This window comes from Heptranchias perlo, chromosome 40 (genome assembly GCF_035084215.1).
Source record: "Heptranchias perlo isolate sHepPer1 chromosome 40, sHepPer1.hap1, whole genome shotgun sequence".
Classification (NCBI taxonomy): Eukaryota; Metazoa; Chordata; class Chondrichthyes; order Hexanchiformes; family Hexanchidae; genus Heptranchias; species Heptranchias perlo.
In genome coordinates this window covers 2,873,875-2,892,393 of record NC_090364.1, presented here as the reverse complement: position 1 = coordinate 2,892,393, position 18,519 = coordinate 2,873,875, and the positions used below count along the sequence as shown (strand labels likewise).

Here is an 18,519-nt window from a genome sequence, read left to right as displayed (position 1 = left end):
AATGAATTGAGTTACTTAATGCACAATCCCAGCTCCGAGTGAGAGATAGAGCAGTGTCCTGACTTAACTCTTGGTTACTTTTCCCAGTGACTCCTCTCCAGGGGCCTTCTGCCTCCTCTTGCCTTCAGTTTACGACAGAGCTCTTCCATCCGGTGACTCCCTCCTCCGCAGACCAGGCGCGCACCAGCCAGTTTCCCAAGATCCCCCCTTCTGGGTCGTGGACGTCCTTGCGATCTCCGGGAATGACCTGGTCCCTGCAGAGGCAGGTAGGTCACCAAAAGTTAGCTCGCCAACAGCTGGAACGGGGTTGGTGCCCAGGGGAGAGTGGTTGAGGGCGGGACCGCGGACTCGTTTAGCAAACAACTGGAATCAGGAGATGGGAGCATTGGAATTCTGGAAGAATGGGATCAGAGAAATGGGCTGAAGGGTGTTCTTCTCCCGAATTGATCCTGCGATTTTTTAATACTTATTAACGTTATGGCCGAGAATTTCCTCCCAAGTGGAATAGCTCCGGGGAAATCCCTGGCCCGTGCATTTAATTCCTGGGAGATTCCAAGCTGGGAGAGAGGAACGAGTGATATGTTTGACTTGTTAATATCCCCAAATCGACGAAACAAGTGGCAAATTTCACAGAGCCGGCCCTGCATGGAGATACAGAGCAGGAGGAACGGACTGTTTGGGATTGGGGGGAAGGGGGTGGGGGGTGAGATGGACGGTGGGAGGTCAGAGACCCTTTGGGAATGTGCTAGGCACTTTGTGAAAGGAGGTGGATGTGGCAGTGAGTGGCACCACCTCGAACCCCAGGACTTCTTCGCAGTGCAGGAAGACGTTTAGGGTCCCAAGCCTGCGGACTAAGACTTTGGAGTTCCTGCTCAAAAAGGAAGGCAGTTGGATCAGTTTCACACTGGTGTGGGGGGATCGAGCGCCATCCCAGAGGGACTGAGACAGATAGCAGGGGTCAAACTCGTGTCCACTGCCATCCTTGGTGCCTTTATCTGAGAAAGAGTCAACTCAGTGACACAATGCTGTGGCATGACAAACATCTGTATCCATCCACCTGCGGCTCAGTGGGTCGCACTCTTGCCTCTCAGTCAGAAGGTCGTGGGTTCAAGTCCCACTCCAGAGATTTGAGCCCCATAATCCAGGCCGACCCTTCCAGTACTGAGGGAGTGCTGCACTGTCAGAGGTGCCGTCTTTTGGATGAGACATTAAACCGAGGCCCCGTCTGCCCTCTCAGGTGGATGTAAAAGATCCCACGGCCACTATTGCGAAGAAGAGCAGGGGAGTTCTCCAGGGTGTCCCGGCCGATATTTATCCCTCAACCAACACCACTCATAACAGATTGTCTGGTCGTTATCAAATTGCTGTCAGTGGGACCTTGCAGTGCACAAATTGGCTGCTGCGTTTCCTACATCACAACAGTGACTGCCACTGAGACACAGCTAACAGCGCAGAGAGACATCGTCGTAACTGGGTATCAGTATCGCTGTAATCCTGTGAGACTGACAGTCTCCCTGTCCATGAGGATTGCACACTCCTGAATCTGGGCTTGTGAAAAAGAAATGGGACTTGCCTGTGGCTCCCCTTTGGTTAAGGACAACTTTGACCGATATTCTCGGAGCGTAAAATCCAGTGATTTTCTAACGTGTGACCTTTATTCCTATCGTAGGTTGCCATCAGTGATACCTCACTCAGTGATGGATCGGCGGACAGCCTTCAGACAACATTGGAGGAGAGTCTGAGACTTGCTGTATCGCCTCAGTGCACACTGGCTCTCCCTATGGTCTGCACGGACCCATCGCCCCAAAGAATCAACCGCCCATTTACGCCCCCTCTCCGGAAAAACACGGTCCAACATCGGCGGGGACTCGGCCGCCAGAAGATGAGGGGTCGCCACAGGAGTCAAAGTAGCGGAGGAAGCACTAGCCCTGGATGCACATATCAGGACTCCATGGACCCTTCAGACGAGGAAGGAATCACCCACTCTCTGCGAGCCAACAGCGAGCAGTCTGAGACACTTAGCAGCCTCTCTCTAACCTCCCTCTTCTCTCCTTCGCGATCACCGCCCACTCCGATCAAAAAATGTAACAGCACAGGCACTTTGGATGCCGTCTCTCGAGGCAGAGACGCCAAACAGTTTTATACCGTTGACCAGCAGGGGTTCTTAACGGCCCCCTCCTGGGTGGCTGATTTCTGCCGAAATAACCATCCTGCGACCGGGCTGGAAGGTCAAGGCACCAACCAGGGAACAGAAACTGAGGACATAAAAGTAGCGCATGGGCGGCCACCTGCCCAAGTCCAGCCTGGTCCCGAGTACAACACCACAATGCAAAAGAAGAAAAGATGAGTTTACAGCGTGGTATTTTTTTAAGGGAAAGATGTACTGGCTGAAACACTTTGTTTACCTCATCGTGTGAGAGTTATGCAGTCCAGCTATCTCGTGCCGTTTGTTGTACCAAAAGAAAGGTCACAATTAATTCAACTCTTGGTGTGTGGACTCGCCCTCGAAACCTCGGAGGCAAATGTTTTTCTTTTTTTTCTTTCCTCTCAACTTCCAAAATCAACAAAGAATGTAACGTTACTTGACCAGACCAGTAGCTAAGATCCAAAAGAGGAGAGGTGAAAGTGTATTCTGAGAACATTCTGGATTTCTCCCCCACCCCCCACCCCCGCCCCCTGTTTGTGAAAGTGAGGGGGGGGGGAAATAGCTTGATTTAGGCTCGTAAGTGTCATGGCGACAGCGTAGGCCTTAACGGCAGAAAGTGGAAAACGGCCAATAAATAAGGAAGATGCTGTACGTTTGCAGGTTGCGGTGAGGAAAGAGAATGGGAGTTAAGATTTCAAAATAGGCAACATGAATCTCACTGAAACCATTTGAGGTTCAATGATGGAAACCTAAGAATGATTTATAAAAAACCATGTGAGCCTGCACGGGAAACAGATCTGTTGTCGGAGATTTTGGAGAGATTGCTTCAAAGAAGTGTTCATACAAATATTATTTTTTTAAGCATTTATTTATTCCCATTTTATTTAAATGCATGCTTCGAATATTTGGTTTGTGCCAAATCAGACTTATTCTTCTAGATGTAACAAATGTAATATTTATACAGAAATAATATATTAAAATATGTCAAGCCTGTAATTTTTGTAACCTTTTGCGCCAGTAAAGTGCGAAACACAAGGGTAAGTTTTGTGTTGAGGGCTCGTATCTACAAGGTGATAGGTTGTGATTCCTCAAATATCAACCATCTGGAAAGGGAGATCTTTGTTCTTCTCTGGATTCAACGTGAGGTCATGTCTTGGTGTGATGGGGTACAGAGGACTATTTTGTAACCTGTTGAGACTAATTCCATATGCGACTAGGGAGAGAGCTTTATTGCTCTCTGTCCAGGTACAACTCAGATTGAAAGGAGTACGCCTGGTGAAAAATACTTTCATCCTTTCTGTGTGGGGTGGATTCAACAACTACTTGCATTTATATAGCGCCTTGAATGTAGTAAAACGTCCCAAGGAGCTTCACAGGAGCGTAAATCAGTCAAAAACTGACACCGAGCCATATAAGGAGATATTAGGACAGGTGACCAAAAGCTTGGTCAAAGAGGTAGGTTTTAAGGAATATCTCAAAGGAGGAGAGAGAGGCAGAGAGGTTTAGGGAGGGAATTCCAGAGCTTAGGGCCTAGCAAGCTGAAGGCACGGCCGCCAATGGCAGGGAGAAGGCAGTGGGGGATTGCGCAAGAGGCCAGAATTGGCGGAACGCAGAGATCTCAGAGGGTTGTAGGGCTGGAGGAGGTTACAGAGAAAGGGAGGGGGTGAGGCCATGGAGGGATTTGAACACAAAGATGAGAATTTCAAATTTGTGGCATTAACGCTATACGCCAATCCATCAACAACAATTACACCTCTCAATTAACCCAATTAAAATTTGGAATCTCACACTTGTGGGAGAATATTGCTGTTTCTTCTGCCATATTGGAATGTACTGAATCGAGACGTGACTCCATTGCCGTTAAGTTAAAAACAGTGTATGTCCAAAGGGACTTAGGGGTTCAGGTACATGGATCATTGAAGTGTCATGAACAAGTGCAGAAAATAATCAATAAGGCTAATGGAATTTTTTTTTTTTATTCGTTCACGGGATGTGGGCGTCGCTGGCAAGGCCGGCATTTATTGCCCATCCCTAATTGCCCTTGAGAAGGTGGTGGTGAGCCGCCTTCTTGAACCGCTGCAGTCCGTGTGGTGACGGTTCTCCCACAATGCTGTTAGGAAGGGAGTTCCAGGATTTTGACCCAGCGACAATGAAGGAACGGCCGATATATTTCCAAGTCGGGATGGTGTGTGACTTGGAATGCTGGCCTTTATATCTAGAGGACTAGAATACAAGGGGGCAGAAGTTATGCTGTAGCTATACAAAACCCTGGTTAGACCGCACCTGGAGTACTGTGAGCAGTTCTGGGCACCGCACCTTCGGAAGGACATATTGGCCTTGGAGGGAGTGCAGCGTAGGTTTACTAGAATGATACCCGGACTTCAAGGGTTAAGTTACGAGGAAAGATTACACAAATTGGGGTTGTATTCTCTGGAGTTTAGAAGGTTAAGGGGTGATCTGATCGAAATTTATAAGATATTAAGGGGAATAGATAGGGTGGATAGAGAGAAACTATTTCCGCTGGTTGGGGATTTTAGGAGTAGGGGGCACAGTCTAAAAATTAGAGCCAGACCTTTCAGGAGTGAGATTAGAAAACATTTCTACACACAAAGGGTGGTAGAAGTTTGGAACTCTCTTCCGCAAACGGCAATTGATACTAGCTCAATTGCTAAATTTAAATCTGAGATAGATAGCTTTTTGGCAACCAAAGGTATTAAGGGATATGGGCCAAAGGCAGGTATATGGAGTTAGATAACAGATCAGCCATGATTTTATCAAATGGCGGAGCAGGCACGAGGGGCTGAATGGCCTACTCCTGTTCCTATGTTTCTATGTTCCTATGTTTAGACCATCACATGTAAGCCCATGGACTTTATAGAGTGTGCTAATATGCATCACCATAATTTCGTGAATGTAGTCTGAAGGGTATCTATATGTAGAAGGGTCTTGGGTGTAACACTGGCTATTTCCAACAGGAGACTGGGTATCTAAACTGGACATTGCTGCAGCAGGGGGTAGGTGATTCTGATTGGTCCAGTTGGTAAACGCAGCGTCCAGTAGCTACTGAGTTATACCAGCTTCAATGGTAGACCAGGGCAGCATGGGCATAGGCTTAGGGTCAAAGCTGGCATCCGACCTTAGCCTAGCCGTAGGAGGCACTTTAATTGGCCTCCGTGTTGCCAAGTTGGGGGGAAGGGAACGTTGTTGATCACTATCCAGCGACCTCTGGCGGAAGACACGTGAGGACAGGATGGGGGCGCGGCTGTGATAAACCCCAAGGTCAAATAGCCTGCTGGCCCTGGTGTGAAAGGTGGGCCTCCTGTGGGTGTGTTGACTTGAGTGGAAACTGAGTCTTAACAGAGCGCTGGCTTCCAACAGTGCCTCAGAATGTTCTACATGAACAAAAGACTCCTGTTATTTCAGGGTTACAAGTCAGATCTTGACATAGAGATTTTATTTTTGGTACTGACGGATGATCATGTTTATTATATATTAATAAAAAAAACACACACAGATGCTGGAAGTTTGGAACAAAGAAACAGAATAATAGCAACAAGTCAGTCAACATCTTTCAAATAAACACTGGGTCTCAGCCTTGCTGTTAACTTCCCATATTTTCCGTATATTTTGTCAGCAGGACTTTTTTGTTCTTTTTGCGCAGTGTGGGCTGAACACACGCTGGATAAATCACGGCGTGCTCCTCATGATTCTCCATCTCCGCTGGGTGAGGCTCCCTCGCGGGAGCACCATGCCACAAGATTGGCCCTGAGGTTTATCGGCTGTCAGTTGGGGCTCACACGTCTCGCCTCTGAGTCAGACGATTGTGGGTTCAAGCCCCACTCCAGAGACCTGACCACAAAATCTAGGCTGACCGTTCCAGTGTGGTCCTGAGGGATTACTGCACTGTCGGAGGGGCCGTCTTTCAGATGAGACTTTAAACTGAGCCCCGGTCTGCTCTCTTGGGTGGATGTGAAAGATCCCATGGCACTATTTTGAAGAAGGGCAGGGGAGTTCTCCCCGGTGTCCTGGGCCAATATTTATCTCTCAACCAACATCACGAAAAACAGATTATCTGGTCATTATCACATTGCTGTTTGTGGGATCTTGCTGTGCGCAAATTCACTGCCGCATTTCCTACATTACAACAGTGACTGCACTTGAAAAAGTTCTTCATTGGTTGCAAAGTGCTTTGGGACGTCCTGAGGCCGTGAAAGGTGCTATATAAATGCAAGTCTTTCTTTTTCTTTTTCGTGTCATTATAATGGAGCTGCACAGCTCAGTATGGCTGCTGAGGTCTCGAGATATTTGCTTTAACCGATTAAGGAGGATTACTTCCCTGAAATTATAATTAACTGCTAACATGTGTTTTGTTTCTTTCACGATGGCATCCATGTTACCGACACTCCGTGCAGAGAATGAGGTGTCTTCATGCTTGATTTTTTTATTATTCGTTCTCAGGATGTGGGCGTCGCTGGCGAGGCCGGCATTTATTGCCCATCCCTAGTTGCCCTGAGAAGGTGGTGGTGAGCCGCCTTCTTGAACCGCTGCAGCCCGTTATTCTTGGTAGAGGTTTGGTACAACTTCAGAGGGCAGTTAACAGTCAACCACGTTAGTGTGGGACTGGAGTCACATTTCCAACAACAACTTGCATTTATATCGCACCCTTAACATAGTAAAATGTCCCAAGGTGCTTCACAGGAGCGATTATCAAACAAAATTTGACACCGAGCCACATAAGGAGATATTAGGACAGGTGATCAAAAGTTTGGTCAAAGAGGTAGGTTTTAAGGAGTGTCTAAAAGGAGGAGAGAGAGGCGGAGAGGTTTAGGGAGGGAATTCCAGAGCTTAGGGCCTAGGAACGGCCGCCAATGGCGGAGCGATTAAAATCAGGGATGCGCAAGAGGCCAGAATTGGAGGATCGCAGAGATCTCGGAGGGTTGTAGGGCTGGAGGAGGTTACAGAGATAGGGAGGGGGCGAGGCCATGGAGGGATTTGAAAACAAGGATGAGAATTTTTAAATCGAGGCTTTGCCGGACCGGGAGCCAATGTAGGTCAGCGAGCACAGGGGGTGATGGGTGAACAGGAGTTGGTGCGTGGAGTGTGCAAGATAGGAGGCCGGCCAGGAGAGCATTGGAATAGTCAAGTCTAGAGGTAACAAAGATATGGATGAGGGTTTCAGCAGCAGATGAGCTGAGGCAGGGGGCGGAGACGGGCAATGTTATGGAGGTGGAAGTGGGCGGTCTTGGTGATGGAGAGGATATGGGGTCAGAAGCTCATCTCAGGGTTAAATAGGACGCCAAGGTTTGGTTCAGCCTCAGACTGGGTAAGGACGGCAGATTCCCTTCTCCAAAGTGACATTAATGAATCAGTTGGGTTTTTACGACAATCCGACAGCTGATGCACTTTGGAAATGAAGTGCATCCTTTGCTGATGCACTTTATTTCCAAATGATCTTTGTTTTAAACTGAATTCAAGTTCTGCTAAGGTGAGATTTGAACCCATGTCCTCTGGATTATTAGGCCAGCAGGTTCAATAGTAACTTTCAAAAAGGAATTGAATAAATACTTGAAAGCTCTTTATTGGAGGTTAGTAGCTAAAATAACTGAGGGAAATAAATCAGTAGCACTCCCCCTGCTCTTTCCCCATAGCCCTGCAAATTTTTCCTTTTCAAGTATTTATTCAATTATAAGATCTTAAATAAAATCTATTCGATGTCTCTATAGGTTGAGACACTGTCCTTTATCCTTGGTTTGAATCCATACCTGAACAAAGTCTCTCTCTCCCTCTCCATGACATCTCTTAGGGTCCAAACTGGAATGAATATGGGGCAGTTTCAATCTAGAACCTGGGGATTCCGAGTCCACAACGTAACAATCTCTGTCACACCGCAACTAGCACTAAGTTGGTATTTTCCTTCAGAGGAGCCACAGCTCGGCCAGAGCGGGGACTGGACGCGACACACTCGGGTACTGTACTGGGGTTGCAACCGATGCACTTTTTTGGGGCATTATGAAGTGATGAGAGGGGGTGGGGGAGACTTTACTCTGCATCTAAACATGTTTTACCTGACCTGGGAGCCCTTGGTGTTGACACTGAGGACAGAATTGGAAACTGTCCCAGTCCCCGGCACTGCCGCCTATGACCTTGATGAGCAGAAACCCACCCCAAAGAAAAGAAGGCCAGAGGGGCAATTTTCTCATGGCACACTCCCGACCCAGAGTCTTGCTGCCTGGCAGAGTGTATCTGGGAATCACAGGTAGCATTCCTGCGATATTCCGACCTGCGCTCCCGATGGGTGAGGCTCCTTGCCAGGAGCTCGCGTTCAGGAAGCCGACCCTTCTGTGTTCAAACGCTTAAGATTAAGGGGTGATCTGATTGAGGTGTTTAAGATGATTAAAGGATTTGATAGGGTAGATAGAGAATAACTATTTCCTCCGGTGGTGGGATTCGAGAACAAGGGGGCATGACCTTAAAATTAAAGCTAGGCCATTCAGGGGTGATCTCAGGAAGCACTTCTTCACACAAAGGGGAGTGGGAATCCCCCAAAAAGCTGTTGAGGCTGGGGGTCAATTGAAAATTTCAAAACTAAGATTGATAGATTTTTGTTGGGTCAGGGTATTAAGGGTTACGGAACCAAATCAGGTAAATGGAGTTAAGATACAGATCAACCACACTCTAATTGAATGGCGGAACAAGCTCGAGGGGCTGAATGGTCTCCTCCTGTTCCTATTTTTTTTATTCGTTCGTGGGATGTGGGCTTCGCTGGCGAGGCCGGCATTTATTGACCATCCCTAATTGCCCCTTGAGAAGGTGGTGGTGAGCCGCCTTCTTGAACCGCTGCAGTCCGTGTGGTGAAGGTTCTCCCACAGTGCTGTTAGGGAGGGAGTTCCAGGATTTTGACCTATGTTAACTGTGGTGCAAGGCCAAGGAAATAGAGTTGACTGCATTTCTCACTTCCCAACCCATGAGACCTGTCCCCCCCCGGAATGTACTGAGCGCCCCTCTGTCCTATCAAAGAAAGAGCTTATATTCCTCACACCCTCAATTCAGATGAAGAGCAACTCGAGTTTATGAAGAAATAATTCGGTTTTGTCAGTAATTGCTTTGTCTGAGCAATCATATCTTTCCAGCATTCCCTGGACTAGCATCTAGTGACAAATTGATCTAAAACCATATAGCTGTCAACTGAAAAGAAAGACCTTTAAAATGCACCAGAGTAACAATGTAAATGGTACATCAAAAATTCAAGCTTTCTCGCTGTTCAGAGCCCTGAAAAAAAATGTCCTTCCAGGAAAGCCTCCGAGCAGAGAGACCCTTCTGAAATAAATGGAGGGATATGTGGGGAGAAGAAGTATCCTTTTCTTTTAATTCATTCTGAGGATTGTAGGCGTCGCTGGTGAGGCCGGCATTTATTGCCCATCCCTAGTCTCCCCTTGAGAAGGTGGTGGTGAGCCGCCTTCTTGAACCGCTGCAGTCCGTGTGGTGAAGGTTCTCCCACAATGCTGTTAGGAAGGGAGTTCCAGGATTTTGATCCAGCCACGAGGACCATTTTTATTCCTGCCAAATACAGTGAGGTGTGGGCAAGATTTCTATTGAAGTGCATCATCGCTACAAATCGGCAGGTGGCTATAACCAGTGCCCTCCCTCGCTCCATAAGTGGCCTGTGTTTAGAATCTTAATGGGGGTACGAGGGAACACTCATTATTAGTCCCTCAGCAACCGCTGATATATTGTCTAAGGATGTGGATGATGCTGTCCCTCCTCCTGTTTGACTTTCTTCAGGGTGTATTCACCTCAACAGTGGAATTTTACAGGATCCTACACACCAGCAAGGTGCTACATGCAGCAGGTAGGTCACTGGTCAATGTTAGCTGTGGCTCAGTGGGTAGGACTCTTATCTCTACATCAGAAGGTTATGGGGTTCAAGTCCCACTCCAGAGTTGGCTGACACTCCCAGTACTAGTACTGTTGGAGGTGCCGTCTTTTGGATGAGACGTTAAACCGAGGACCCCGTCTGCCCTCTCAGGTGGATGTGAAAGATCCCACGGCCATTATTTCAAAGAAGAGCAGGGGAGTTCTCCCTGATGTCCTGGGCCAATATTTATCCATCAACTAACATCATTAAAAAACATTTTCTGGTCTTTATCTCATTGCTGTTTGTGGGATCTTGCTGTGTACAAATTGGCTGCCGTGTTTCCTACAGTACAGCAGTGACTACACTTCAAAAAGTACTTCATTGGCTGTAAAGTGATTTGGGATGTTGTGAAAGGTGCTATATAAATGCAAGTTCTTTCTAATGGTGCATTGTTCATGACTTTCTTCGTCAATGGACAAACCACCGGCAACAAACTGGTGATTTTCTGGTGAGCCCCCCGCTACATGCAAAGCCCTGCTGGTGACACGAGGCATTGAGAGATTCCGCCCTGACTGTTCAGTTATGCATTGCACCAGCGCAGGGCCGAACTGAAAGGCTGTGTAGCACATTTTTTTTTATATATGGGAAAGGTTGCTGAAATAACAGGAGAGAGAGAGAGAGAAAAAAAAGTGTTTCATAATAAAAATTCATTCAATCATATTGATTTAGGTTTTAGTACAGTCCAGAAATCTGGTGTATGGTCTGTTTGCCCCATTCCACATCATCTGCTCACCATCGACCAGTACAGCCGCTGTCTGATTATCAGGAGATGGTTCAAGGGAACATTTATCAGGCGGCGTCTGATTCCCACTCTATTTAAATCAGTATTGACAGATGGTTGGTTAATGTGGACAGTCTGATAAATGGGAAGGTTCCATTTCTGGTTTCCGGTGGCAGCTGAAAGTCTTGCTGATGATTAGGTGGGTGCAGCATGTTAAACTCTGATAAACGGGACCTTTGACTCTCATGCTCGTGTCAGGAAATAAGTGTCCCTGAACTGGAGTTCTTAGTAGCCGTGATGCCAGTTACGGAGTTGCTTCCTGTGATACCGAGCTCTACTCTTCAGTTTGAAGTAACAGGTCACGAGCTATTATAGAATCATAGAATGATACGCACAGAAGGAGGCCATTCAGCCCATCGTGCCTGTGCCAGCTCTTTGAAAGAGCGATCCAATTAGTCCCACTCCCCCTGCCCTTTCCCCACAGCCGTGCAATTTTTTCTACTTACTTTGTCTTAACCCAAAGCAAAAAAAGAAACAAATTGCTGCAATACTTTCTAGACACGGGAAATGATTAACTGACAATAGCCCTAGTTTCAAGGCCCGTAGCCAAACTTGTTGGTGACAACTGACAGCACTTGGTCTCCTTGGTGAATTGAGACAATGGTAAGAGATTCCAAGTCAAACTCAAGCGAGTTCAGTAACTGGCTGAGGAATTATTCGCCAAAAACAAACAAGCCAATACTCCTGGTACAATATCAACACACCACTACTAGACGTCACTGTTCGTCCCAGCGTCCTGTACATCGGCCGCAGCTGCTAGTGACACCTACTGGTGATAGGCTACTGTATGAATCTATTGCAAAATGAACTCCAACACTTCAAGAATTTCACTCAGCTAATCATTAGCAAGACATTAACCAGGGTGCTCTGCTGTCGTTTGGGAAATTATTTCCATGGCCTCTAATTTGACGTAAAATAAGTTGCAACTCTCACCAATGGGCAGGTCCTCTACATGTCTGCTGTATAATGGCACAGTCTGGTACGGAGTGGAGCTGTACACATCAGCAACCTCAGGGTGGCTTATCCCAACCAGGCCAGCATCTAGGACATTGCAATTTTCATCAGTGCCCCTGGGCTAGGGAAGGTACAATTAGCCCGGGTTCCTGTTCCTGGTCGCTGTTCAGTGACTCTTGCTGGAAACTTAAGCCCCGATTTTAACCTAACTCACCCGGCGAAAACAGGATGCCCGATTTACAACCCCGCCCCCATTTTCGACTCCAGTACAGTCAATGGAGCATAAGATCGACCGGGGGGGCGAGGCGGGGGGGGGGGGGAATGTAAATTGGGCATCCAACCCCAAACGCACCCCGATTCTCGCTGAGCGAGTTAGGTTAAACTCGGGGCGATAACATGTGTGTGGATGTCTGACGAAGATGGGATTGGGCTTGACCGTGACGCCCCTTGTAGTCAAATAACCACCCACCACTCACCATCTAGACTCACCCGGGAAGAATGGGCACTTGGATAGAGGTACCCAGAGCACGGATGATGACCTAATTTGAGTCAGCACCTTCCGGGGTGGGAGAGAGGGAGGAGAAATGGGCGGGGAGGGGGAACAGAGGAGGGGAATTGGAGTGGCCTGTAACTGTACGGTGAATCTGCCTCCTGGACAATGTACCAAACACTCTAAGCGCACATATCTGATCCTAAATGAACAAAGGCTTTTATTGGAATGCGGTAATGATTCGATGCACCATTCTTTTGGTTTGTGTGATAGAGGCACTTTATTGTGCACTAAGACATACACGATGGATTCTGAAACCACCCTTGTCCAGTATTGTATATCAGTAATAAATGTGTTGATGTAACTTAAATGGCTTCAACTTATAAAGGGCTCAAGTGAACTTTAAAAGAGCTCGCGGGCCACAGACAAAGGAATCGGCAGCAGCGTCTCGAAAACATGACCCCCCCCCTCCTCCTCCCCCCACCCCCCAATGAAACTTGCACTGGGATTCCCAGCAATCCCCCAATCGGTTAAATACAGGGCTTGACATTAAGGCAGCGTCCCCGCCACATAACAGGGCGGGCCAGCCGCTGGGAAAAGAACGCCACTGGTCGGCGGTGAAAAGCCATTAACTTCACAGGAGTGAGGAATGTGTCAGGAACAGTTTGCACAAAGCTTGAAGGGAAAGCTTCTGCAAAAAACAAAGCACGACTTAGAGAAATGCATCAATTGGTCTTTTGTCGAATGTTGTGTTCTCAGTCCAGTACGTCAGTGTGTTAATTTCAATCCCTGTATATCCAAACCTTCCTCCCTCCCTGCCCTTTTCCACTCTCCTCTTCCTCATTCTTTCTCTCTTTCTATTTGCAGTGTTCTGAACTCTGTGATGTTTTAATTTGGCAAAGGTAAAGCCTCCCTTTAAAATGTACTCAGTCACTTTGATTCTTAATTTGGATATTCACACTGAAGCTTATTGGAGAAGCTTATTTCACAGACCAGGTGGTAAGTTAGATTGCCACAAAGTCTCACTATCTCTTTCATATACCTGCTGATGTCTCGCTCTTGTTCTCTCTCTCATTCTCTCGCACGCTCAAGCTTTATCTCTTTATTTTGTTTCTCCCTAGTTGCTTCCAGCTCTCTTTCTTTCCCACTTTCTGCCTTCGCCATTTCAGCCCCTCTCTTTCCCCCTGGCTCGTTTCATCCCTTCTTTCGGTGATTCCATCCCTGGCTCTCACCAACTCACTCCCGCCTCTCGTTGGCTGGATAGCCCCTAGTCAGACGTCCAGTGGCAGGTGTCAGCCAAGGCTCGGTGAGTAGCGCTCTCGCCTATAAGTCATGAAGGTTGTCGGTTCATAGTCCCGTTCTAGAGACTTGAGCACAAAATCTAGGCTGACACTCCCAGTGCAGTACTGAGGGAGTGCTGGCTTTCAGATGAGATGTTAAACTGAGGCCCTGCTCCCCTCTCTGGTGGGTGTAAGAGATTCCACTGCACTTTTTGAAGAAGAGCAGGGGAGTTCTCCCCGGTGTCCTGGCCAATATTTATCCCTCAACCAACATTACTAAAAACAGATTATCTGGTCATGATCTCATTGCTGTTTGTGGGATCTTGCTGTGCGCAAATTGGCTGCCGTGTTTCCTACATTACAACAGCGACTTCAAAAATACTTAATTGGCTGTAAGGCACTTTGGGACGTCCTGAGGTTGTGAAAGGTGCTATATAAATGCAAATCTTTGTTTTTCTTCTCTCTCTCTCTCCCTCTTTCTCCCCCCTTCCCCCCCCCCCCACCCCGCTTCCCTCCTTCCTCTGACACTGCCAATCCAATTATTGAATTCTTACATGGAAAAACCTTGCGGATTCCTTTATTGTGGCTCAAAGTTCCTTTTGCACAGAAACAAACCTGTAAATGATATCTCTAGCATAGGCTGTGTACTGATTGGCGTCTGTAGATTTTTAATGACTCAAATCTTTGTGAATACGATAGATCTTCCGACTAACTAACTAACCACTCTGTGTTTATTAGATGCAAAAATACGCGAGTTCTTTGGGAGGCCCTCCTGAAGGGAAAGTTTGTGGTACTTTAAATCTTAAAGGGGAATTCACTTTTTTTGCAATCCAAAATTTGGCTCTCAGATGGGCATTATGATTTCAAAGCATATATATATATTATATATATGAATAAATTTATAAAGCATTATGTAAGTCACTTGTATTAAAGTAAAGAAACAAAAAATTGCCGGTGTAAATTGTACAAGTTTCTGCAGTTGAGGGATAAAGAGATTGTTTCTTTGTTTAAAAGTGGTTTACAGTCTGTCAGTTGATTTTAATTATTTAGCCTTTCTTCTGATATCTCCCAGGACCGAATAGCAGAACCTTGGCAAGATCATCCCCTCACCTCCATTCCTACCAACCCGCCGACTGAAGGAACGAACGAACCATCACCAGCTCTTGTCTTGTAGCCTCCAGCCTTTAGGTAGTCTCACCAATCATCCAGGTTTGGACTGGACACCTTATTGTTTTTTTTTTCAGTGAGCAACCCTCAGAATTATAAAATGTGGCCCCACCGACGCCAAAAGTTTGTTTCTTTTCAAAGCAGAAGTCAATTTTTCCCTCCACTTCTACGTCCCATGACGTGGAGGGTCTTGTTAGTGAAGTGTCAGGAGCATATTGATGTGGGTAGATCATGTTGTCAGTAATCACTCTGGGGTTTTTATTGTTGCTTTAGTCTTTCTATCAGGTGCTAACAATTAGCTGCTTAGGATCATGACGATGGCAGTGTGTCATTTTGGGCATGACTACAGTACACGCAACTCATGTCTTTTGCAAGTCCAACCAACACTACCACCTCTTGACTCAGCCATGGCTCAGTGGCTAGCTCTCTCGCCTCTGAGTCAGAAGATTATAAATTCTAAACCTCACTCCAGAAACTTGAGCACAAGACCTAAACTGACACTCCCAGTGCCAGTACTGAGGGAGTGCTGCACTGTCGGAGGTGCCTTCTTTTGGATGAGACGTTAAACCGAGGCCCCGTCTGTCCATTCAGGTGGGTATAGAAGATCCCAGGCGTTATTCGAAGAAGCGCAGGGGAGTTCTCCCCGGTGTCCTGGCTAATATTTATCTCACAACCAACATCATGAAAACAGATTATCTGGTCATTATCTCATTGCTGTTTGTGGGATCTTGCTGTGCGCAAATTGGCTGCTGCGTTTCCTGCATTACAACAGTGACTACACTTCAAAAACAGTACTTTGGGACTTCCTGAGGTGGTGAAAGGCACTATAGAAATCCAAGTTCTTTTTCTTTTTCCCTTTGGTCCTTAATCCATGATCTATTGGCTGGATCACCTTACTGTCTCCTCTGATCTCAAACAGATCGCCCATATCCCTTCCATTGCTAAAGTTGTCTCAGAAAATCCCGGTGGGCTAAAGTCCTTTTTACGTTTGGACTTGGGCTCATATCCAGCTCAACTGAAGGAATGGAACACGTCTCTTTCTGCTCTACGTAATAGTCCAGTACCAAATGAGTTTGGATCAGATGCAACTCAGATCTGAGAAGGGGGTAGCCCTCTTTTGTGCCAAACACTCCTTTTCCCCCCAATATCTCTTCTCCCTATAAAGCCCAAATCTGTCCAAGACTTTAACACCGCCTCCATATTTGGAGAGCCCTCCCAACATCTGCCTCACACTCCTGGACAGAATACATGAAAAAAAGTTTGCGTCTGAATGCTGCCTCGCCTTCAGCCACTCCCTCTCTCTCCATTGCAAACTTTCTTGTATCTGTCTGATTTATTCAACATTTCCTGGCCTTATTCCTCCTGAATATGCTGTCCTACACATCCTTCTGCTTCTCTCCATCTTAACTGTGTTGAAATCAAGACCCATCACGCTGCCTCTTACTCTAACTCAGTCTTTCTCAGGATCTCAAGCCGTGGGACTCCTCACTTTCCACAGTCTCCCCTTCCTCCTACAACCTACAGGATTTAAAAACAAGCTCAGTGTCACCCTGATGACCATTTCTTGACCGATCTTCTTCTTTACTCTTTTCATCCTTGGGACTGTCCTCCCCCTGAGGGTCGTTGTCCCTCACCTGGGTTTCTCAATGATGAATATAGCAACTGAATTATGTTTTTCACTGCAATTCCCAACAAACAAAAACTTTGCCAAACATCTTTTTCCACGAAGACGTCACCCATTTGAATTAAAAAGAAACTCGTTTGTATGATTTGGTGTTCAGTCTTCTTTCAGCACACCAAGTGATCACAGACACCTATCAAAACCAGACTCAGGCAGACACAAAAATCAAAGCTGATGGGATTGAGATAAGGTCAGAGGCAGAGATGGTGCAACCGAGGCTCCTCAAAAAGTTCCTGATATCCACTAGAACTGGTCTCTCTATTGATAATGATAATTAACAGTTTGGTTGATCTAACTGAAGGCTGAGTTGATCTAAGCATCGCCTGGTGAGCACAAGAGCCACGTTGATTAAGAAGAGCCTTGCTTCAATCCCTGGACTTTGCTAAGTGAGTTGAGCACAGCAGTGAGAGTAGAACAGTTGTAGTTGGTTAAAGAGGGGGAAAATTAGCTGGGGTTCCTGCTCCTGATCCCCATGACTTGTGAAAGGCCCAGATTGGACTCAACAGTGACTTCACCCTTCCTACCCCCATGGTTGAATAGTTTGACCGCAGGCAAAATGAGGGGGGAAACAATAAATCATGATTGAATGTATCATAGTAAGCACAGCACAGAAGGAGGCCATTGGGCCCATCGTGCCTGTGCTGGCTCTTTGACAGCTATCTAATTAGTCCCACTCCTCTGCTCTTTCCTCTCAACCCTGTAAACTTTTCCCCTTCAAGTATTTATCCAATTCCCTTTTGAAAGTTATTATTGAATCTGCTTCCACCGCCCTTTCGGTGTATTCCAGATCATAACAACTCGCTGCGTTTTTTAAAAAAATGTTTCTTCATGTCGCCTCTGGCTCTTTTGCCGATCACCTTAAATCTGTGTCCTCTGGTTACCGACCCTCCTGCCACTGGAAACAGTTTCTCCTTATTTACTCTATCAAAACGCTTCATGATTTTGAACACCTCTATTAAATCTCCCCTTAACCTTCTCTGCTCTGAGGAGAACATGTAACCCTGAACCACTTATTATTGGTATCACTGTGATGATGGCCTTTGATTCTGACCCTACTGCTCCTTTGTCAAGCTGGTAAAATGCCTGCTGAATATTTTTCAATGAGGTGGTATTTTTTTGTGATTAATATTGCAATGATGTGTGTTAATCTGGCCCAAATGTCTACACATAATATGCTATATGCTCAGCCGACATATAATTCCTGAACAGATGAATACGATGACCCACTTTCTCCCTGTTGTATCACTTCCCCTCCATAGCTCTGGAACCCAACACTTGACCTGGGCCTAAGGACCTCTGGGACCATTCTCCAGAATTGTCAGTCACTGCACGCTGGACGTCAAACCTGGTCAATTACAGTGCCTTGTGTCTAGCCCGTCTATCATTCTCTCATCTTCCCCTCTCCCACAAGATCTCAAAATGCATTTACACCCCTCCGTGAGGTGCTCTGTATTAAAAAAAATTGATTATAATTTTTAATGCATTTCACAGATTTAGAAAACAGGCATGGAAAATTACCCTCTCCCTAGAGCAGGATGTCCAATAGAAATTGCTGACCAGCCACAGGCACTAATTTTAGTAGAAAATGCCTCCCACACACACACACTCACACTCACTCACACACACACTCCCACACACACACACACTCACACTCACTTACACACACTCACACTCACTCACACACTCACACTCACTCACACACTCACACACACACTCCCACACACACACACTCCCACACACACTCCCACACACACACACACTCACACTCACTCACACTCACACACACACTCACACACACACACACACACACACTCACACACACACACACTCCCACACACACACACACACTCACACTCACTCACACACACACTCACACACACACACTCACACACACACACACTCACACTCACACACACTCACTCACACTCACACACACACTCACACACACACACACTCCCACACACACACACACACACACACACTCACACTCACTCACACTCACACACACACTCACACACACACACACTCACACACACACACACACACACACACACACTCACACTCCCACACACACACTCACGCACACACACACACTCTCACACACT

At 46.6% G+C, this 18,519-nt stretch overlaps 1 protein-coding gene across 1 annotated transcript in view; it reads left to right on the top strand.

Annotated features, from left to right (window-relative positions):
- cacna1ia (calcium voltage-gated channel subunit alpha1 Ia) overlaps window positions 1-3,130 on the top strand; it is a 141,125-nt gene extending 137,995 nt beyond the window's left edge. Inside the window, exons 34-35 of the mRNA XM_067974165.1 lie at window positions 88-266; window positions 1,670-3,130. Of these exons, the coding sequence (XP_067830266.1) occupies window positions 88-266; window positions 1,670-2,347 (857 nt within the window). The 3' untranslated portion in view covers window positions 2,348-3,130. The remainder of the gene's footprint in view (window positions 1-87; window positions 267-1,669) is intronic.
- Window positions 3,131-18,519: the final 15,389 nt, after the last annotated feature.